The sequence below is a fragment of the Bos taurus genome, chromosome 5, assembly GCF_002263795.3.
Source record: "Bos taurus isolate L1 Dominette 01449 registration number 42190680 breed Hereford chromosome 5, ARS-UCD2.0, whole genome shotgun sequence".
Lineage (NCBI taxonomy): Eukaryota > Metazoa > Chordata > Mammalia > Artiodactyla > Bovidae > Bos > Bos taurus.
The window spans coordinates 116777126-116800174 of record NC_037332.1 but is presented as its reverse complement, the minus strand read 5'-3'; the positions used below and the strand labels follow the sequence as shown (position 1 = coordinate 116800174).

The window sequence follows — 23049 nt, the reverse complement described above, 5'->3', positions numbered from 1 at the left end:
CGCGGAGGAGCCATCTTGAAACCAACTTCGCAAACTTTCGCAAAGTGCTCTTGAAGTGGAAGCTGCGGGGGAGACCGGGAGCCCGGCCCCCGGTGTCCCCTCCAGGGCCCCCGGGGAGGCGGGGCGCGAGCCGCCCCGAGGGCCCGGCACCGGGCGCGCGGGAGCCGCCCCCCGGCCGCGCCGGGTGGATGCGGAGCCGCGCCGGGTGCATGGATTGTGCTCGGGCGCCCGGCTCGGGCTCCGGGCCATGGCGCCGCCGCCGCCGCCGCCGCCGCCCGTGCTGCCCGCGCTGCTGCTGCTGGCTGCGGCCGCCGCCCTACCGGCGCTGGGGCTCCGAGCGGCCGCCTGGGAGCTACAAGTGCCCGGCGGGGCCCACGCCTTCGCCCTCGGGCCCGGCTGGACCTATGCGCTGGACGTGGCGCACACGCCCCGGGCGCTGCGGGAACTGCTGGACGTGAGCCGCGACGGCCGGCTGGTCGGGCGGCGGCGCGGACCCGGCGCGGGGCTCCTGGGCTGCGCGCGCCTGGGGGGACGTCCGCTGCCACTGCAGGTCCGCCTGGCGGACCGCAGCGCCCAGACGGCGTTGAGCCTCCGCCTGCGGGCACGCGCGCACGGTCCCGGTTGCGGCGCCCGGCTCCGGGGCCGACGGGCTCTCGGCGCCGAGCTGCGCGCGCGAGCTGTGCTAGCGGTGCCTGGCCCCGGCGCGATGCTGTGCTTCCCGGCCCCTGGCGGCGGCGGGGCCACGCTACACTCGGCGCTGGCCGCCTTGACCACGTTTCCCGCCTGCAGCTGCCCGCCGCGCCCCGGTTCCCGCTGCCCACGCCGCCCTGTCTGCCTGCCGCCCGGGGGCTCGGCCCGCCTGCTCCTGCTCTGTGCCCTGCGGCGCGCGGCCGGCACCGTCCGGGTGGAGCTGGCGCTGGAGGCGGCCTCGGGGACGCCTTCCCCATCGCCGTCGCCGTCGCCGCCAGGCCTGCCTCACGCCGGGGCGGGGCCGGCGCGGCGGGCCCGGCGGGGCGCTGGCGGCAGCACCACCCCGCAGTTCCAGCTGCCCAGCTACCAGGTGTCGGTGCCCGAGAACGAGCCCGCGGGCACCGCGGTCATCGAGCTGCGAGCGCACGATCCCGACGAGGGCGAGGCGGGGCGCCTGGGCTACCAGATGGAGGCGCTGTTTGATGAGCGCTCCAATGGCTACTTCCTCATCGACGCGGACACGGGCTTGGTGAGCACCGCCCGCCCGCTGGACCGCGAGACCAAGGACACGCACGTACTCAAGGTGACTGCGGTGGACCACGGCTCGCCGCGGCGCTCCGCCGCCACCTACCTCACCGTCACGGTCAGCGACACCAACGACCACAGCCCGGTCTTCGAGCAGTCCGAGTACCGCGAGCGCGTGCGCGAGAACCTCGAGGTGGGCTACGAAGTGCTGACCATCCGCGCCACCGACGGCGACGCACCCTCCAACGCCAACATGCGCTACCGCCTGCTGGAGGGCGCGCGCGGCGTCTTCGAGATCGACGAGCGCTCGGGCGTGGTGCGCACCCGGGCGGTGGTGGACCGGGAGGAGGAGGCCAGCTACCAGCTGCTGGTGGAGGCCAACGACCAGGGCCGCAACCCGGGCCCGCTCAGTGCCACCGCCACCGTGCACATCGTGGTGGAGGACGAGAACGACAATTACCCCCAGTTCAGCGAGAAGCGCTATGTGGTCCAGGTGCCGGAAGACGTGGCCGTCAACACGCCGGTGCTGCGAGTGCAGGCCACGGATCGCGACCAGGGCCAGAACGCCGCCATCCACTACAGCATCGTCAGCGGGAACCTGAAGGGGCAGTTCTACCTGCACTCGCTCAGCGGCAGCCTGGACGTCATCAACCCGCTGGACTTCGAGACCATCCGAGAGTACACTCTGCGCATCAAGGCCCAGGATGGGGGCCGGCCGCCGCTCATCAACTCCTCGGGGCTGGTCTCGGTGCAGGTGCTGGACGTTAATGACAACGCCCCCATTTTTGTGAGCAGCCCCTTTCAGGCAGCCGTGCTGGAGAACGTGCCTCTGGGCCACTCGGTCCTGCACATCCAGGCGGTGGATGCTGACGCGGGGGAGAACGCACGCCTGCGCTACCGCCTGGTGGACACTGCCTCAGCCTCCGTGGGGGGTGGCGGTGCTGCGCCCGCAGCCCCGGCTCCGGCCGCGGACTTTCCTTTCCAGATCCACAACAGCTCGGGCTGGATCACTGTGTGCGCGGAGCTGGACCGCGAGGAGGTCGAGCACTACAGCTTCGGGGTGGAGGCGGTGGACCACGGCTCGCCGCCCATGAGCTCCTCGGCCAGCGTGTCCATCACGGTGCTGGACGTCAACGACAACGACCCCGTGTTCACGCAGCCGGTGTACGAGCTGCGTCTGAACGAGGACGCAGCGGTGGGGAGCAGCGTGCTGACCCTGCGAGCCCTCGACCGGGACGCCAATAGCGTGATCACCTACCAGCTGACCGGTGGAAACACGCGGAACCGCTTTGCGCTTAGCAGCCAGAGCGGCGGCGGCCTCATCACGCTGGCGCTGCCGCTGGACTACAAGCAGGAGCGGCAGTACGTGCTGGCCGTCACTGCGTCCGACGGCATGCGCTCGCACACCGCACAGGTCTTCATCAACGTCACCGACGCCAACACCCACCGGCCCGTCTTCCAGAGCTCTCACTACACGGTGAGCGTCAGCGAGGACCGCCCCGTGGGCACCTCCATCGCCACCATCAGCGCCACGGACGAGGACACCGGCGAGAACGCGCGCATCACCTACGTGCTGGAGGACCCCGTGCCGCAGTTCCGCATCGACCCCGACACCGGCACCGTCTACACCATGACGGAGCTCGACTACGAGGACCAGGCCGCCTACACGCTGGCCATCACGGCTCGGGACAATGGCATCCCCCAGAAGTCCGACACCACCTCCCTGGAGATCCTCATCCTCGATGCCAATGACAACGCGCCCCGCTTCCTGCGGGATTTCTACCAGGGCTCCGTCTTTGAGGACGCACCGCCATCCACCAGCGTCCTCCAGGTCTCCGCCACCGATCGGGACTCGGGCCCCAATGGCCGCCTGCTGTACACCTTCCAGGGCGGGGACGACGGTGACGGGGACTTCTACATTGAGCCCACGTCCGGCGTGATCCGCACCCAGCGCCGGCTGGACCGGGAGAATGTGGCGGTGTACAATCTTCGCGCTCTGGCCGTGGACCGGGGCAGCCCTGTGTCCCTGAGCGCCTCGGTGGAAATCCAGGTGACTGTCCTGGACATTAATGACAACCCTCCAGTGTTTGAGAAGGATGAGCTGGAGCTGTTTGTGGAGGAGAACAGCCCGGTGGGGTCCGTGGTGGCGAGGATTCGAGCCAGCGACCCTGACGAAGGCCCCAACGCCCAGATCATGTACCAGATTGTGGAAGGCAACGTGCCCGAGGTCTTCCAGCTGGACCTGCTGAGCGGGGACCTGCGGGCCCTGGTGGAGCTGGACTTCGAGGCGCGGCAGGAGTACGTGCTGGTGGTGCAGGCCACGTCGGCGCCCCTGGTGAGCCGGGCCACGGTGCACATCCGCCTCCTGGACCAGAACGACAACCCGCCGGTGCTGCCGGACTTCCAGATCCTCTTCAACAACTACGTCACCAACAAGTCCAACAGCTTCCCCACCGGCGTGATCGGCCGCATCCCGGCCCACGACCCCGACCTCTCGGACAGCCTCAACTACACCTTCCTGCAGGGCAACGAGCTCCAGCTGCTGCTGCTGGACCCCGCCACGGGCGAGCTGCAGCTGAGCCGGGACCTGGACAACAACCGGCCTCTGGAGGCGCTCATGGAAGTGTCAGTTTCCGGTGAGTGGCCGCAGGGGCTCCGAGGGGCACCCCCCTCCCCCCGGGGAGCGGCAGGGGGCTGCCAGGAGCCGCCTGGCAAGCCGGCGCACCTTCGGGCAGGGCCCCGGCGGCTCTATGGGGATCTGTGGCCTTAGGTTGGATGGTGGAATACCGCTCGCGGGAGGCAGGCCACATGGCTGCTCTCACTGAGCTTGCTGGGAGCAGGCCTGGGCATCTTCAAGTTCAAGACCGGACCTTCCCAGGCTTTTCTCAGAGGGCCTGGCTCCCTGCGTTGTGCTATTGAAACCTGGCTCTGGGGTTATCTGAGTCGTCTGGTTGGCTCGATGGTGCTCTGCAGTCAGCACTAGCCCGTTGGGAAAGATCAAAGGTCACTGCCCTCCCCATGTGCCAATTAGTTCCCGGGTGGGACCGTTGGAAATTGCTGGATGGGTCCCTGAGTCACCCTCTAAGACGGCTGCAGTTAGCTGCCTTCGTCTCTCCTTTCTGTCTCCTCCAGATAATAACAGGCGGGCTTCTGCGTACTCGCCCCTGTGGGAGCGCTTTGAAAACGTAGCCTCGTTTGATCTTGGCTTGTGCTCCTGGACAGGGGCTTGTAATTTGTGTGTAACTGAGAGGCCTGCCCAGGTTGGTGCTGGAGCCAGTGTGGGAACCCAGCCTGCCCGCTCTGGGGCTGGAGGGACGGTGTCCCGGCTCGGCCAGCCCGACCCAGGTGGGCAAGGGTGCCCTCCATGCTGCTGACCCCCTGGGACAAGCAGGGCGGTGGGGCAGAGAGGGGGGCAGATAGAAGGACAAGGAAGAGAGAAGGGGAGTGGGGGGGGGACAGTCAAGAGACCCCAGGTGGCTCCTGCAGGCTGTGACCTTAACTAGGAGACGAGACCGTCATCAAGAATGGCTGCGATCTGTGCAATTGAGTCAATATTTCAGATGAGTTGTTTAAATGATAAATTATTACAATGCAGCATACCCCTGGATGAATTAGCAAGTTACTTCTCGGATTTATTTTGTTTCCACATTTTGCTATAACTCTCCATATATCAGGGATTGTGTTGCATGTAGGTTCCAGCTGTTTGCTTATAAAAGCTGGTATCTGCAGGTCCGGTTTGGAGGCAGTGCAGTACCGCGACATTGACTTTGGCCGCCTAGTCTACCCGCAGGTGAATATCGTGGGTTTTGTGAAGTTGTGACTGTGTGTAGAGAATATGGAATAGAGCCTTAAGGAGAACTGTCAATCAGGGTTGTGGATTTTCTGAGCAACGATAATTTTTTTAAAAAGTCTCTCTCACAAATTTCCACTTTCATTTTTTTTCCCCCCTGTATCTGCTAGGTAGAGCAGAGTGGAAAATTTAGCCTATATAAAAGTGTCTTGGCAACATCATAGGGTTTTGAACTTACGTGGGACATGGTGCTTTTGTGGGAACCGGAGCTTGCTGGGAGCGAGGGTGTTTGTGTCCGAAGCATCAGGAGTGTGGCCCTCCCCGGCCCGTGATGTCTGGTTAAGGGGTTTAGGATGGATTTCAGTCTTTGGAGGTTGGGAACTGAGGGCTGTCTTGTCTACCTGGTGGGCCCACAGCCAGGACCGCACTGGAAGGTGAGCCGGGCGCTCCATGCTGTGTAGTGAACATCCGGTGGTCCAGCTCTGGGCTCTGAAGCCCGTGGAGTCTGCCAGGCACTGAGGCCTCGTGTCCACCTCCCAGTTGGTGGTGGTCACCTGGAGCCGGACTTCAAGCACTTTTGTAAACTCTTCTTACTGCCTTGTCACTTATCCATCCGGTACCTGGGATGCGAGTGGCATCATGCTGTGCCCATTATATAGATGAAGAGGCTGAGACTCAGAGGTGTGAAGTCACTGCCTCGGGGTCACTCTGCTGGCGAGCAGAAGCGCCAGGCATCCAACCGAGACCCAAACCCTCCCCTCTTACCTGAGAGAGACATTGTGAGGAATTAGTTGCTACGGCGAATTATTGCAATGCTCTGGTTTAAAGTAGACTTTCGAGACTTTCCTGACCATCCAGTGGTTAAGACTGCTCGCTTCCCATGCAGGGGGCGTGGGTTCAGTCCTCAGTCGGGGAACTAAGAACCCACATGCCTTGGGATGCAGCCAAATAATTAAATAAATAATAATGAAGTAGGCACCTTGGGATCCTACACAGCCCTCCAGCTGTTTGACAACTAGTTAATACTTCGAAGAACAAAATACTAGAAACTGTAAAAGCTGTAACTCCCAACAGCACGGCTGTGTGTAGAAATGGAACAAAGTTAACCGGAGTCAGAATCTTAGGTTTTCTTTCTTTCTTTTTTAAGAAACAGTGGGAAAGCTGTGGTTTCAAACTCTGCTGCTTTCATTGAAGTGTTACTGGCTTCTCCGGGTTTACAGCCTTACCCTACAGCTTCTGGCGCCCTGGAGCTGGAGTTATTAGCAGCTTATAATCTGCAGTTGTTACCGCCCTGGAGCTGCTGTCAAGAGAGCCCAGCCATCCACTAGGTTTTGTGGGAGCCCTTGAGGACAGGCTGGGTGCCTTCAGGAGAGGAGCCCGCTGGGAAGGTGCACAGGATTGGAAGGGGTATGTGGTACCCAAGATGGACACGCTTGGGAGGAGGGCAGCTCCTTGTGCCTGGATGGGGGTCTTAGTATGGTCTGGGAGCCTATAGCATTGATGGTTTTGTGTAGCCCACCAAGGACAAAACCCCGATGTTCTCTGAATTCTAAATATCGTCACATTCAAATCTCCGCCATTTTTAGAAAGCATCTGGTGATACACGGTGTTAGTTTTACATGGGACAGTTTTGAATGAGATTTAGCATTCAGTGGGAGGGGAGCCATCAAACCCGGAGAGATATTGAAGGACAGGGAAGCCTGGCGTGCTGCAGCCCATGGGGTCGCACGTGGAGCCCCTTGGGTAGTTCTCCTAGGAGCTGCTCATTTAGTGAACGGACGTTTTAAATACCCACCTGGGCATGTGTGTGCCTTTGGGTGTCGAGGCGTGAGTCTCACGTTACGGAGCGCAGCACTGGGGGAAAATGACCCGTGCTTTGGGCCTGAGGGCCTTTGGGGTGGTAAGGGCATCGTTGGTGGGGTAAAAGTGGTCGGGCCGTGAATCATTCAGAGGTGTCAGCAAATCTCAAAAGTCATGAAACAATGAGACTGAATAACCTTTACCCGCTTACTTCGGTGGGGAGCCGATAGGATAAAGTTGTCTAGGCTTGATAAAGGTTTAAAATGTGTTTTCTGAGTTAAATCCAGGATATCGCAGGGACAGCGACTGCCAACAAGGAAATAGCGAGGTGGGCATAGTACCAGGCGGTGTCTGGAGGCAAGCATTATGTTTCTTTTCTGCTTCTCGCCGTGTGGAAAAGGATCAGACCAGCTTAACCACGTCAGTTGTCGAGCTGCATTCTCCGGTGACATAACCGGCCCTGGAAGACTTAGGCACCTGGGGAAGCAGTTAACCGTCTCGGGGCTTCAGTAGCCCTGGAGGTAGTGTCCTGTTAATGTACTTACTTTCAGAAACACTGGCTCAGAAACAAGGGAGTGTTTGTTTATTGAGCACCTACTGTGTGCTAGACCTACTGTGTGCCTGGCCCTGAGCGGGAGGTTGGGTGGGGACAGTGGGTAAACAGCAAAGTGACTGCAAGGGGAGGGTGGGCTGGGGACGCCCCTAACCACAGTGAGGGTGATGCGCCCTCCTGGTGGCGGGTGGGGGTGGGTGGGGCAAATCTCCCCCTCCCCTGAACTGCTGTTGGGAACATGGCTCTAGGGTGAGCATGGTGCATGGAGGGGATTCGGGAGGCTAGATGGTCAGATGTGGGAGTGAGGTGGGGTTGATCAGCCGACTTGCCCCGCCTGCTGGGAACACCTCCCCCCCTTAGCCTCCTCCCCCCTCCGCCCCTGACCTCATGCTGCCCATCTGAGCCCTAGTTCTGCTCCTGCAGCAGCCTCATCCACAGAAGGCATCCCTGGCATAGGCTGGACCTGCCTCCAGGGCCTCCAGCTTGGGCTGCTGGCACTGGGATTTGAACTCTGGGCAGCGGCTCACGAGCTGTGCTTTTGGAAACATGCAGAGGAAGCTGGGTGACGAGGTGTGTGCAGGGGGGCCGGACCCTATGGACCCTGTGTGGCTGGACCCCTTAGATGTTGTCGTGAAGATGGTGGGACGTGTGGGTTCGGGCCGGGGAGAGCAGCTGGGGTCACAGCCAGAGGTGGGCTGCACGGCCTCGGGGGTGACAATCTGGACCAGCACGCCGTGGGTGGTCAGTGACCCGTCGGCAGGGCACTTGGGCTGTGATGGGGACGGGGGTCAGGTCCAGCCTGGGGGCGTGGGGGCCTGGCCTGAGTGGCCTGTCAGGCAGGCTGAACCTGCCTGAGAACTGGAGCTGGAATAACCACCCCGCAGGAGGAGAGAAATCAAGGGTGCCAGGCCAGGGGGCCGAGGCAGAGCGAGCGCCGGAAAGCGGTCAGCAGTGGTCGATGCCTTTTGGTGTCCAGGGGGCCTCAGGCCAAGTCACTTTGGGTTGGCCAAGAGGAGGTCCTTGGTGGTCTCCCTGAGAGCCAGGGTGGAGAGGGGCTTGTGGGGTGGACGACTGGGTCAGCGGGCGCCGGAGAGGCTCAGAGGGGAGGCGGGATGGCCGTGGGAGTGCGGGTGGAGTTGAGGGTGGAGAGGGGTCGATGAGCTAACGTGTACCGCCCTCCTGGTACTCCACCCGCCTGTGCGGGCCGCCTGTCGCAGGCGCGGGCCCCTTTGGGGAGCCGTGGACTGGACCAGGCTGGGGATCAGCGTCAGGGGCAGTTGCGGGCCTGCTGTGGCCGAGCTGCGTGCACCAGGGGCTGCGGGACTGGGGTGGGGATGGGGGCCTCTGTGTCTGCTTGAGGACCTAATGCAGGAGCGGGTGGACCCGGCTCCCCCGTCTCCGCGCTGCCCGCCCAGTGACCCGCGGTCTCCGGCCCCACCCACCAGCAAGGGTGACAGAGAAACCGCTTTTTTAAAACCTGGGAGAAGTCGCGGCCACACGAGCCCCTGGGAAGGAGGCTGGAGCTGAAGTCATGTCGGGAAAGGTGACTGGTGCTGGCGACCTGGTGACGCTGTGGGAAGTCCCCTTTGGGCTGCGCTGATGCACGCATGCACCTGCCCACCTGGGGGACACCGGCGGCAGAGACCCGCTGAGGAACCAGCTGGGTGGGTGCTGGGCACCCCCCCGCCCCTCCAGCAGAGGCCGTGCCCCGGGACGTGTGGTGTGGCTGGGACCACAGAGCCTGCATCTCCCCCAGCACTTATGTGCTGCGAACAGAAGTTGATTTTATCATGTGGGGCAGAGAGTGCGGAGAGTGTTCCCAGGTTCGGCTTGATTCTTTCCAGCTCACAGCCCTGGGGGAAATAGTTTTGGTTTTTCTTCTGTAACCTGAACACGTAGACTCTCCTGCGAGCCCTCTCTGAACGGTGGGTGGAGGGGGATGGTAAGGAACCCTCTTCCTTCTGCGTGCTTGGTCTGGGAGGGTCACCCTGGTAGCCTGAGGAACCGTGGGTGGGGACCCCGCTTGTGGGGACAGAGGGGATAACACGGCTGAGGACCCCGGGGCGCCCTCGGCTGTGCCCTGCGGGCCTGAGGCTCGGCACACAGCAGGTGCTCAGCGAACCTGTGGTCCCCGGGGAGGGCCGGGGGCCGCTGGTGCGGAAACAGCACAGCCCGAACACATCGCACTTTCAGTCTCCTCTGCTCCCCTGGAGGCTTGGCCCCAGGTGGAAGGAATGGGCTGCTTTTTTTTTTTCCCAGGAAAACTCTAGTGTCTGGATTCTCCTGCTTTTGCTTCAGGTAAGAACTTGTGGCTCCCTGGCTAATCAGGCACCTTTTAGGGAATGAACATTCCGGAGCTGGGAAAAGCCCAACGCAAGGGCTTATCATCCTCAACATTCTGTCCATACTCTCCTGATGTTCTGAAGAGAGGCGGTGGTTTTGTCTTAAATACACAGACACACATGTACACACACACACATGTACACATGCTCACACATGGATATACATGTACACACAGGTACACATGTACACCCAGGCATACACACACGCACACAGATACTCATGTATACACTTATACACACGTATATGCAATACACATGAACACACGTGCACACATGGCACACATATACATGCACACACACCTACACACGTACACACCCATGCACACACGTGTACACATATGTGTACACGTGTACGCAATACACACGTGTACACACACTTACATGTGTACACACACATGATCCTGACAACTGCTTTGAAGGCAAACTGTAGAATCACCTTCCCTCAGCTAGCCCACCCTGGGTTTTCCCCTTTGCTCTCACATGGAGGCGTGGGGGCCACACAGGGGCTCCCTCATGACTGGGGGCTTGTGCAGGCGCTTGGGAGGGACAGAGGATGGGGACCCCATGCCAGGGTGTCCTTCTAGCCCTTGGCTGGTGTACATCACGATGTCGGGTCCACAGTGCCTGGCAGGTCGGCAGCTGAGGCTGTGGGGACCAGCCTGTGGCCACCTTTCCACAAGCTTTTCCATTGGCGCCGCCAGGACAGGTGACCCTCGGGTGAGCAGGTGAGCTGGTGTACCTCCTCCCTGAATCTCGTGGGTGAGGATGCGGAGCCTCCATCTTCTAGGTGGGAATGTGAGACGAGCTGTCCGGCCCCTCTCCTGTCACTGTGTCTCTGCTGAAAGTGTGGGCGCTCCGGGGCCCCTGTGAGGCTTGTGCCAGCTCTGGGGAGCCGGGGGCTTGTGGGCTTCCCCGAACCATCCCCCTCGCTGGCCGTACCCGCTGGCCCCCTGCCTCCTCTCTGCTGTGGCTTCGTGGTCAGGGGTCAGAGCCTGGCCCCGAGGACCAGCAGGCCTGCGGTGCAGGAGGAGGCTGGCCTCAGAGCTGGACAGGGGGTCTGGGGTGGTCACAGGAGAGCACGGTCACCACTGTTCCGGTTTGCGTGCCTGGGCCCTGCCCACGTCATCTCGCTTGGATCTCAGAGAATGCCCATTACACAGCAGAGAGACTGAGGCCGGCAAGCTGGTTGGGGTGGGAAGGACCAGACCGTGGTGTCCAGGTGCTTTAACCGCTGTGCTGACCACCTCCTTCGATCTCCCCCTTTGGCCAGCAGCTAGGCCCTGGACGGGGGAGTGCAGGTGAGGGGGCGCCGAGGCTGGAAGCTCCGTGTGGCGGCCCGTTGTCCAGGCTGGGAGGCTGAGGGCCGCGTGTGCTCCACGCTTAGTCATGTGGGAGCATTCCCTTGCCCCTCGGGCGAGCAGGGTGGGGAGCTGCCCCTGAGCCTCTATGGGGCCTCCTGTGGTGGAGCCGCATCGCAGGGAGCTGTGGCGTGCAGGACTGGTGTGCTTCAGGTGCAGGCAGGACCCAGGGCCGGTGCAGGGGTCAGAGCCTCGGGCAGAAGCGGCGGACACCGATGAGGAACGTGCCTGAGTAGCTGTCTGATGTGCCCCGGGAGCACAGGTTCTGCGGGTCAGGGAGCCCCCCCCACCTGCCTTCCCTCCCGCCATCTGTCAATCAAGCCTTTTCTTTCTTTCCTAAAAGTCTGTTTTTACTGCCGGTTCTGTATCTTTCTTATCTTTTCAGGATTTTAAAAATACCTAATCTAAATGACACTTGGTTAAGGTAAACTGGCAGCAAGTCGTGTAAACAAAGCCGTGCTCTAAGCGTTTGGAGATAAGAGCCCTCTTGCAGGGTAATAAATTTTCATCAGTGAGCTGATGGTCGCGGGACGGTTTCTGTGAAGTGCAGTAGTTCAGCTGCTGTGCGGCCTGCGGTGGGGACGGCCGCATGCGGCTGCCGTCCCAGCAGCTGTCCTTTTCGGGGCTGTGACCCGTCTCTGGTGTTGAGAGAGCACAAAGTTTCAGGGGGCAGCAGAGACAGGCGCCGACTTCTGACGCTGGTCGGGCGGCCCTCTCGGGGCCCACACTGCAGCGGGGGCAGGGGGCAGGGCGGGTTGGTCATTGCCCAGGACCCCTGCTCCCGACCCTGTGTGCTTCTAGAAACGAAGGGTCGGAAGAACAGCAGTGCAGCTTGAGCTGTGGCTTGGGAAACTTTTCTCTCTTGTACTTTCTCACCTTGCACGTGCTGAGAAATGATCATATGTAAAAGTGGTTACGAAATATTTTCATAACCTGTATCTGATAAGGGATTGCTATTCGGAATATATTAAGCACTCTAGCAACCCAACAGCAGAGAAACAAACAGCCAGATTAAAAAGTCAGCAAAGGGCTTGACAGATACTTCTCCCAGGAAGAGAGACAGATGGTCCACAGGCGCGGGGAGAGATGCTCAACATCACTGATCCCTAGGAAAACGCGGATCAGGGCCGCAGTGGGACTCCGCCTCCCACCTTCAGGATGACCATTGTGAACACAAAGCAAAACAGAAAATACCAATTGTGGGCCAGGACTTGGAGAAATCAGAACCCTTGTGTGCTGCTGGGAATGTAAAATGGTGCAGCTGCTGCAGAAAAGGTGTGGTAGGCAGTTCCTCAACTGCCACAGAATCCAGGAATCCCACTTGTGGGTGCATACCCACAAGAAGCGGAAGCAAGAACTCAACAGGTATTTGAATGCCCGAGCTCACAGCAGCATGATTCACAATGGCCAAAGCTGGATGCAACCCAGGCGTCCTTTGATGGATGAATGGATAGGCAAAAGTGGCCTGTATACACCACGGAATATTATTCAGCCTTAAGAAGGAAGGAGATTCTGAAACAGGCTGCCACGGGGGGTGCACCTTGAGGATATTGTGCTCAGTGAAATAAGCCAGACACCAAAGGACCAGCTTTTTTGTAGGCGTATGAGACTCTAGGGTGGCCAAATGCGCAGAGATAAAAAGCAGGGACTTCACTGGTGGTCCAGTGGCTAAGACTCCTTATGTAGTGGCCTGGGTTCGACCCCTGATTAGGGAACTAGATTCCATATGCCACAACCAAAGATCCCGCATGCTGGCCAAAAAAGAGAAAGGAAAATGCCGTGTAGCACAACTAAGACCCAGCATAGCCAAATAAATTTAATACTTTTTTTTTTTTTTTTTAAAGAATGAGTATTACCAAGGCTGGGAGAGAGGGATGGGGGGAGGTTTTGTGATGGGTATAAAGTTTCAGTTTTGCAAGATGATCTCTGGAAATGGATGGTGTTGATGGTTGCACAATAATGTGAATGTACTTAGTACCTCTGAGCTGTAGATTTTAAAATGACTAAAACATTAAAATTCACATGTGCGTGCATGCTAAGTCACTTCAGTCGTGTCTGACTCTTTGAGGCCCTATGGCCTGTAGCCCGCCAGGCTTCCCTGTCCAAGGGATTCTCCAGGCAAGAATACTGGAGTGGGTTGCCATGCCCTGCTCCAGGGGATCTTCCCGACCCAGGGACTGAATACAGATCTCCTGCATTGCAGGTGGAGTCTTTACTGCTGAGCCACAGGGGAAGCCCAAATTTTATGTATATCTTACGATAATTTGTTTTTAAGTGCCACAAAGCAGAATTATTCTGGTCACTCAGGTGCTGGCCAGATGGGAGCAGGTACCTCTGATCTGTGGTCCCCCTGCCCGGAGGGCAGTGCCCTGATCCCTTTTGTCCTGTTTTGGGTCCTGACAGCATCCAGATGGACCCTGCAGAGCCCAGGTCTCTCATTCTGCGAGTTCCTGAACTCTTAACCTCTGTCTTGTAAACAGCAAAAGGGGCAGACACGGTCATATAATTTTGTGTCTGGCACAGGGGTAAAATCTCTTTGATGTTTAACTATATATGAGAAGCCGCAAAGATGAACGTGGATCTTAAGGCCCAGGGTAAGCAGAAGGGTGCTCAGTGCCTGGGTCCCCAGGTGTCCCCAGCGGAGGAGGTCAGCTCAGGGCTGGAATCCAGACCACAGGCCGGTGCCTTGGGGGGAGACCAGCAGAGGGGTGGAGACACTGCTGCCCCTCCCGCGTGTGGGGGGCTCTGCTCTCCCCAGCCCTGCCCTGTCCCTTGGCCCCGACCCCACCACAGCTCGGCACGTCTGCTGGTCCAGGCGTACTTGGCTGGCATTCTGACACATCTAAGCAATCAGATGTGATCTCTTCTCCGTGTTTATTGGGGTGACATTCATGTAGCATAAATAAACCATTTCAAAGTGGACGCTTCAGTGGCGTTCGGTACACTCAGGATGTCTGCAGCCACCACTGTGACTTTCAAGAGAGCTGGTGGCCCGAGAAAGAGGTTCTGGGCTTTTCCATGAACCGCCTCCCCAAGAAAGGGGGGTCTCCAGGGGAGGCATCTGGGTCAGGATGAGACCCCCATAGGCATGGATTTCAGGAGTCACGGAGGGAACGCAGTAGTGAATGTTATAGGGTGGGGCGGTGGGGTGAGGCTTCTCAGGAAGGTCTGAAGTGAGCTGGGGCTTGGGCAGGTCCGACTGATGGGGCTCTGGGGCCCGACGGGTGGAGGGGCAGTGACTAGTCTCAGAGAGGGGCTTGGAAGCTGCCGTGTCGTGGGGATTGAGGAGCAGAGTTACCCCAGGCCTCTGGTGCTGAGGTTGACAAGTCCCAGGGTCGTGCGGTCAGGACCAGCCAGAGCCTTCACCCCCGCATCCTCCCAGATCTGAGCAGGGCAGAGATTCAGGGCCAGCCGGAGCCTTCACCCCCGTCCCCCCAGATCTGAGCAGGGCAGAGATTCAGGCGACATCATGGGAATGCTCTGGACTGTCCTGTGTGGGATCCCCACCGGGCACATCCGCAGCCTCCTGTTCCCTTCAGAGCTTTGCTGGGGCTGCGCACAGACGGTTTGAGCTGTGGCTTCCTTGCTGAGCCCAGTCCTCTCTGTGTCCCTTCTGCAGGGTCCTGGCTTCACTTACAGACTTTTACAGGCTTCAGCCTGGGCTCCACACCAGCCTCGGAAGCCAAGGGACTTGTGATCGGCCGGTTGTTAGACTGAGTCGGAGGGTTGGCCGCTTCTCTTTGGACCCGTGCTTTGTGGTTAGAGGCCTGCTGAGTTGGCTTCCTGGGGCTGCTGTAACAAAGTCCAGCCCCACCCCCAACAACTGGCGCCTTCAAACAGCAGGCGTTTATCCTCTCACGGTCCGGAGGCCAGAGATCCGAAATCAAGGGGTCAGCAGGTGCTTGCTCTGAAGCTGTCAGTGGAGGGTCTTCCTGCCTCTTCCGGGGCTGCTGGGATCCAGTCTGCAGGAACATCACTCCAGCGTGTCTGCCTCAGTTGCCACCTGGCCTCCTCCTCCGGGTGTCTCTGCGTCTTCTTCTCACTCATAAGAACTCTACTCAGCAACTCTACTTCTGCTGAGTTGTTGTTGTTTTTGGCTGAGCGGCACGCAGGATCTTGGTTCCCCGAACGCGGTCGAACCCGAGCCCCCTGCTGTGGAACTGCAGAGTCTTTACCCCGGACCACCAGGGAAGTCCCTCCAGTTCTATCGACTTGAGGGCCCACCCCACTCTTCTGGTGGCTCAAACAGTAAAGACTCTGCCTGCAGTGCGGGAGACACAGGTTCTGTCCCTGGGTCAGGAAGATCCCCTGGAGGAGAGCATGGCAACCCACTCCAGTATTCTTGCCTGGAGAATTTCATGGACAGAGCAGCCTGGTGCGCTACAGTCCATAGGGTCACGAAGAGTCGGACACGACTGAGCGACTGACACTTCCCACTCCTAGACGTGCTGTGCTGTGAGTGCTCAGTCGCTCAGTCGAGTCTGACTCTTTGCAGCCCCGTAGACTGTAGGCTCCCCTGTCATGGGAGGGAGCCTGTGGCTCCCTCTGTCCATGGGATTCTCCAGGCAAGAATACTGGAGTGGGTTGCCATGCCCTCCTCCAGGGGATCTTCCCGACCCAGGGATCGAACCCATGTCTTATGGCTCCTGCATTGCAGGCGAGTTCTTTAGCAGTGAGCCCCTGGGGAAGCCATCGTCTCCTGGATGACATCATCTTAATTTATATCTTCATCACATCCTCAAGGATACTGTTTCCAAATCAGGTCATGTTCACGGGTACCAGGGGTTGGGACTTGGTCATATCTTTCGGGGCACACAGTTCAACCCACTACAGCACCTGCTGCATACTCATGCGTGTAAGTGATTTCTTTGTGTGAAATCAGGTGATGGAACTTTCCCAGTGGAACCCACAGTTTGCCCACCGGAACACCCGAAACACAGCATGGGTCTCCTTATTGTAGTGACCCATCGGGACCCTGCGCTCTTCTCTCTTCCCCTCAAACTCCTCTAATTAGACTGAATATCACACTGGTTGAGGTCCCGTGTTGGTTGCCATCCCACAGGCCCCGCACTGTCCATGCGCTTAGGAAGCCGTGGTGGCCTTTGGATCTCGCTTCCAGGTCCCGTTCGGGCAGCAGGGGTGCAGAGTGTGTGTTCAGCGGAGGGTGGGTGTGCGGCGGGTGAGTGTGCTTTCAATGACAGTGCCCCCAGCTCTGCCTTTTGTGCCTGATGCCAAGGGGCCCGGCTGTGGGAGTGGCCTTTCTGATCCATCCTGTCTTCTAAGCATGGAAAATTCTCTACTGTGCAATCGAAATTCCTTCCAAATCTTCAGAGAAGAGAAAATGGAAAATATGAAGGTTTATTGTTCTGGGAGGTTTCCTGTGCATCCGGCACGTGGCTGTCGGAGGTCAGGGGTGTGTTTGTGTGTGCGTGTGTGTGTATGTGTGTGTGAGAGTGTGACGGGAAGTCCAGTGCAGTGAGTTTCAGCGCGTGTGCAAGGGCACCTCACCGTGGAACAAACATGACTGAGGAAGCGGAATTGGCGGCCGACAGCTCTATGTCCAGACAGCACCACTTTCTGCTACATAGATAGTGCTGGATGGAGTCCGTTCGGGAGGGAAGCCGGGGGAGGTGGCCCCGAAGCCAGGAAGCAGAAGCCTTCAGGGTGGGGACAGCTGTCCGGCCCGGCTGGCCCGAGAAGGCCATTGTGTTTGCTGCGGGAACTCGCTCTCCCCCACCTTTGTTTCTGTCTCATCAGTCTGGCATTTTTTTTTTGAACCCAGAGTGACTTTGGGACAGTGTGAGAGCTGACCAAGCTCTTTCAGGAGCCAAACCGGTGCGTGGCAGCTCCTTTCTCTGGAGCTGGGAGGCCCTGGGAGGGGTCTTCATCCCTCTTTGAAGTGACCCCCTCAGGAAAGGGCTGCCTCCACCAGGACGCCCTCCATCCCGCTTCCCCGGAACCAGTGGGTCTCCGTGTTGGTGTTCTCTGGAGCCGGCGCCCCCAGCTTCGGGGTCCGTCCCTCCTAACCCCTGTTTGAAAACCAAAGAGGGTGTCTCCTGGCTCACCGGCCGGGACACGAGTTTGAGTCAGACCCGGGGGGTCAGCGCAGGTTCTTCTGGGCGGCAGGAGGGACTGTGCCGTGTAGCTTGGGGCACAGCTTCCTGCCGCAGGCCTGGGCTGTGGCCCGTGTCCTGAGAGTTGTTTTTAAACCCCGTGCGAGCTGGCGAGAGGCAGAGAGAGCGGAGCCGGGGCGCACAGGCCGTGAGGTGGCCGTGGGGAGCCCCAGGTGGGTCACGGTGGAGAAGGGGCTGTGCGGTGGGTGCGCCCATTACCGTTGTTCTGTTACAAGGTCACCCATGTGTGATACCCGTCAGCCGGGGCCGTCTCATAGTGTCTGATAGTGTTCTCGGGGTCGACTCAACAGACCCTTTTAGGGAGGCGGCCCTCTTGGGAGGAAGCCCTTAGTGAAAGTGAAAGTCGCTCAGTCGTGTCCGACTCTTTGCAACTGTACAGTCCATGGAATTCTCTAGGCCAGAATACTGGAGTGGGTAGCCTTTCCCTTCTCCAGGGCATCTTCCCAAGCCAGGAATCGAACCCAGGTCTCCTGCATTGCAGGCGGATTCTTTACCAGCTGAGCCACGAGAGAAGCTCAAGAATACTGGAGAGGGTAGCCTATCCCTTCGCCAGCGGATCTTCCCAACCCGGGAATCAAACTGGGGTCTCCTGCATTGCAGGAGGATTCTTTACCAGCTGAGCCACAAGGGACACCCAAGAATACTGGAATGGGAGCCTATCCCTTCTCCAGAAGATCTTCCTGACCCAGGAATCAAACCAGGGTCTCCAGCATTGCATGTAGATTCTTTACCAGGTGTGCTACCAGGGAAGCCCATACATCCTTAGCGCCACCAGCTAATAACACGGGGGAAACCGTTTGGCTGCCCGAGGCTGTGATCGCTGAGCACGGTCTTGTGTGCCGTGTACAAGCGTGCAGGCAGGACAACTTACTGAACGCGAAACCCACCAGGCATCACGCGGTGGACAGGCCAGTGGCGTGTGGAACATTCTCAGCGCTGTGCAGCCATCGCTCCTGTCTAGCTTGGGAATATTGTCTTCACTCTAGCTTGTACGCTTTTTGTTTTACTTTACTGATGTTTGACGTGAAAGTGAAAGTTGCTCAGTCGTGTCTGACTCTTTGTGACCCCATGGACTGTAGTCCATGGAATTCTCCAGGCCAGAATACTGGAGTGGGTAGCTGTTCCCTTCTCCAGGGGATCTTCCCAACCCAGGGATCGAACCCAGGTCTCCTGCATTGCAGGCAGATTCTTTACCAGCTGAGCCACAAGGGAAGCCCAAGAATACTGGAGTGGGTGGCCTATCCCTTCTCCAGGAGATCTTCCCAATCCAGGAATCGAACCAGGGTCTCCTGCATCGCAGGTGGATTCTTTACCGACTGAGCTGTCAGGGAAGCCCATGATGTTTGACAAAGTACTGTTAAATCACTAGCATGCGTTGTGACCAGTTGCTTCTAGCGGACTATCTGGTGGGAAGGGAGACTGGTGTCCACCCTCATTCTCGTGGGGCCTGTGCTGGGGGGCTGTAGCCGAGCCTGGAGACATAGCTTTGTGTCTTGACCTTTGACCTTCTGCCTGCTGCCCCTCGCTGGCACCAGAGTTGACCCGGGGGTGTCACCATATAGGACTTCAGTGCTAATGGTGAGCATGTCCTGGGCAGAGTGGGCTGGACGGTCACCTCGATCTCCCCGAGCCTGACAGTCCTTCTTGCATGACGCCCTGGACTCCATCGGAGTCCTCAGGTCTCATCCTTCACGTCCAGCCCTGTGGTCCATCCAGGGCAGCACCAGCTCATGCTGACCAGGCCCCGTCCCCTCTGCCCACTGCTGCCCGCTGTCCCATGTGTCTTCTAGGGTTCGCTTGTCTCCGCCCTTCCCTGCCCACCCCGTAACCCACCTGCCTTGGGCTTATCCAGCCCCTGGCCCCACCCCCTTCCCCAGCTCCTGCCCCTCCACCTGGACTGAGCAGGTGTGTCTGGGCCTGAGGCTGTCTCAGCCTTCATCAGTTCAGTTCAGTTGCTTGGTCGTGTCCGACTTTTTGTAACCCCATGGACTGCAGTATGCCAGGCCTCCCTGTCTACCGCCAACTCCCGGAGCTTGCTCAAACTCACATCCGTCGAGTTGGTGATGCCATCCAACCATCTCATCCTCTGTCGTCCCCTTCTCCTCCTGCCCTCAATCTTTCCCAGCATCAGGGCCTTCATGTTTTGTTTCTAAATGGTATTCCGTGTCTCATGCCCTACCTCAGTTCCCATCTGCTGGGGCCTCAGCCTTGGTTGCTGGAGGCCTGGCCTGGCACCATGGTGGCTGCTCAGCAAGTCCCCAGACTGAGGGTCCCCCACGAGTCACCTGGGTCACCTCCCTCGGGGCACTTTCTCCTGGGTCAGATGCCAGGTGGCGGAACTGAGCTGGTGGGGCCCCTGCTGCCCCCACGGGCACCCACACTCTGCTCCCCCCGCCATCCCGGCCACCCAGTCACCCTTCCCAGCAGCCCAGTCTCAGCGAGGTGTCCCTCCTGTGACCCTGTGGCCCTGGGACTTGGCACACGAGCCTCCCAGCCTGCTTGTAGGAGCTGTACCCTCAGGAACTGCAGAGGCCAGCCTGGGTGATGTGTTTCCAGTGTTGGGACGGTTCGTACTTTACACAGAAAATCTGACTCTCTGGGTATTCTCCAGACTTCCCTGCTTTTAAAAAAGCTAATTTTGTTAATGAGATGAGCTGTTGGGGAAGCAGAAGCCACCCTAGGTATTTCAAGCAGGAAGGAATTTGACGCCGGGAGTTGGCTCAGGGGGCGGAGGCGGGCATCCTGCTCTCCCCGCCCCTCGGTCTCTGCCCCTGCTCCACGGAGACAAGTGGTCACCTTCTGTGGGCTGTCCATGCCACCCAAGGGTTGGACCGGATCAGTGACTTAGGACAATCCTTCAGCAACAGAACTCTCTGCACAGGAAATCATGGGTTTTAAAATGAATCCATTCCAGCCGGGGGCCTTGGGGCTCGACGGGGGAAGGGGGACGCTGCAGTGCAGGAGGGTGCCCATGTGGGTCCCCGCCCTTCGGGGGCGCTGAGTTCTGAAGGCGACACAGGCTTGGGGGTGTGGGGTTTGAAGTGGACACCAGAGGCCCAGAGCGGCCTAGGCGCTTGCCCAGTGGGCTGGCGGGCTGACGGGTGCAGGCAGGCATCCCGGGGGTGGGGTAGGGCTCCAGGGCTGTGCCTGCAGTGACTTGCTCTTCTCGGAGGGATGGGGATGACTCAAAGCTGGCACCCTGGCCCGAGGCTCTCTCTGCAGCTCAGCCGAGCTGTGAGCAGATGTTCCTCTTCGCTGCAGCCCCGGCTTCCTCCATGGAGGGACTTTTCCTCGAGGGTTTGCTGCTCTTGACACTTGGGAGAGGGAGCACAAAGGAGTCAGTTACCATCTGTGAGCGTGAGAGCGCGGGCAGGGAGAGTGACCCTGGTGCTCGCCTCGCAGCCGGGATCTGGCCATGTGGGGCTCTCCACGTCCCCCCAGGTCCAATCAGACTCACTGGCAGCCCAGAGAGACGGGGCCTCCGGAGACAGGAACGTGAAGCGGGCCTCGGTGGACGCAATCCCGGGGGGCCTATTTAGATGTCGGGGCTTCTGCACCACACGGCTCAGCAGCTCAGGAGCGGCTCCCGCAGTGCAGTTTAGGAACCTTGACCCTGGCGTTGGCGCCCAGCGGGGTGGGGAAGACCCCCAGTCAAGGTTAGAGGCGGGTCCATTCTCAAGGGCCTGTTCCCGCTGCGGGGCTGGGCGATGAGAGAAAAGTGGACGAGCCCAGTACAGAGCTGGCTCAGGCTGTACACAGGACATTCGCGTGGGCTTTGTTTCTCTGAGGCTGTGTGAACTTTTGCTTCTGGCTTTCGCTTCTGGGCTCGTATTCCAAGGAGCACGTGGCGGGGAGAGCTGGGCCTGGGGATGGCCCGATGGGCCGGACAGAAGCGTTGCAGGCGTGCAGGCAGCATCTCCTTCCGTGACTGTAATGCTCCCCGCCCAGCTTGCTGTCTGCTTCTCGGGTTTCATGGTAGAGGACGTGGCCTGGGACTCGAGTGTGTCTGATCCCTTTCCTTTCCGTGTGGATGTTTTGTGTGACACACTGGACTTCCTGGTGTGAATAAGGATCCTGGCTAACCCCCGCAGCCTGAAAGCCTTACTTAGGACGCTCCGTGGGCCTGCCCAGGGGCTTTTGAGGTCTTAGTCCCCTGACCAGGGATCAAACCCATGACCTCTGCAGTGGAAGCAGAGTCCTAACCACTGGGGCACCTGGGAATTCCCCGTCGGGACTGATTTTGAACCTGGATCTTAATCTCCCTGCCCGGCTACTCCCCTGCCCTCTCTGCATCTCAGTGACACCCCGGGGTGCTCCGTGACTTCCTCGGGCACCCAGGGGGCTGTGACCCTGCGGGGTGCCAGACCGGTCCACCCAGAGCTGCTGTGGGTGCTGCCTCCCTCGTGTCGTCCAACGTGCAGAGAATAAAATCCTCAGTGAGATGTGTCAGTTCGTGCCCCCGGTCTGGCAGACTGGAAGCCATCGGGCGTGGGGCTGGGGTGGGGCCTGGCTTGTGCCAGCTCGGGCCTCTGCGCGGAAATGACTCGCACTTCCCTGGAGGCAGCGGGAGCCCAAGTGTGTCCTGGTGGAATGCAAACCGCTGATGCTGGGGGAAGCGAGCGGAACCTGTCACTCCACGGTTCCTCGGGCAGGCCGGGCAGTGAGCAGGGAGGCCGGGCTTGTGTCGGGTCTCCAGGAGGCGCTCTCAGGCTGGGAGTGCCGGGGGGCCGCAAGGTGGTCACCGAGGGCCCCCTCTGGTCAGTGGAGAGAGTGGCTCATCCAGGCGCTGCCCCACATTGGGTGGTGCCCTCGTGGCCCCTGACCCTCCGTCTGCTCACCTGGGCCCCCCGCCCCCTCTACTTCTGCCCTCAGTGACGCCCTGAGGTGCCCTCTTGTGCCCAGGGGCATGTGGCACCGTGAGTGCCACCCGGCTGCCCCGAGAACTTGTGGCTGTCCGTGCTGTGGGTGCCCAGCTCGACGTGAAGGAAGGCCAGTGTTTGTTGAATGGATGTATGCTGATGCGCCAAAGACATGGAGCAGAGTTAACGTTGGGTTACAAGCTGGGACCTCAGGGAAGGTTTACCCTGTGTTGCGCTCTGCTTGGGAGACCTGTGGTGTGGTGACGCGCCGTGTCCCTGCTGGGGTTTAGCAGCCTTGGCCGGGGGGTTGTCAGGAGCCTGGGCGGTGCTTACGGGCTGTGGACCTGCCGGGCTGGCCCCCTGGTCTGCAGGGAGGGAGCACCCGGCTGCGCCTGTGGTCTTGCCTTTCCCTGTATCTGTCATGTTTTTTTTATCCCACCTACGGTGCCTGAAAAGTGAAAGTGATGGTCGCTCAGTCGTGTCCGACTTTGCAACTGTAGTCTGCCAGGCTCCTCTGTCCATGGGATTCTCCAGGCAAGAGTACTGGAGTGGGTTGCCGTTCACGTCTCCAGGGCATCTTCCTGATCCAGGGATCGAACCTGGGTCTCCCGTGTTGGAGGCAGACTGTTTACCATCTGAGCCACCAGCACCTAGGAAAAGACAAAACCAGAGCAGCTACTGAGCAGACTGAGGAGAAGGTGACGCTGTGCGTTATTTATTTGTTATTTTTGGCCACACACCGCACGTGGGCTCTCAGTTCCCCGACCAGGGATCGAACCTGTGTTGCCTGCGGCGGAAGCCCAGCGTCTTCACCACAGGACCCCTGGGGAAGTCCCAACACTGTGCTTTTTAAATCTTTTAAAGCTTTATTGTGGGCTATAAACAGAAATTGCTTTTCCGAATCAAAAGCATTCTTGGTTTGTTCAAAAAGCTCACTCAGAAAATTCTTCCAATGTTGAAAAGCAGTAAAGGAGGAAGTGGGCTTCCCTAGTTGCTCA

The 23049-nt window shown here is 59.4% G+C and overlaps 1 protein-coding gene across 2 annotated transcripts in view; it reads left to right on the top strand.

The window, feature by feature from the left end:
- Positions 1 to 232: 232 nt before the first annotated feature.
- CELSR1 (cadherin EGF LAG seven-pass G-type receptor 1) overlaps positions 233 to 23049 on the top strand; it is a 144434-nt gene continuing 121617 nt past the window's right edge. For both annotated transcript variants that reach the window (XM_059887206.1, XM_024992922.2), the window contains exon 1: positions 233 to 3851. In XM_059887206.1, the coding sequence (XP_059743189.1) occupies positions 248 to 3851 (3604 nt within the window). In that variant the 5' untranslated portion in view covers positions 233 to 247. The remainder of the gene's footprint in view (positions 3852 to 23049) is intronic.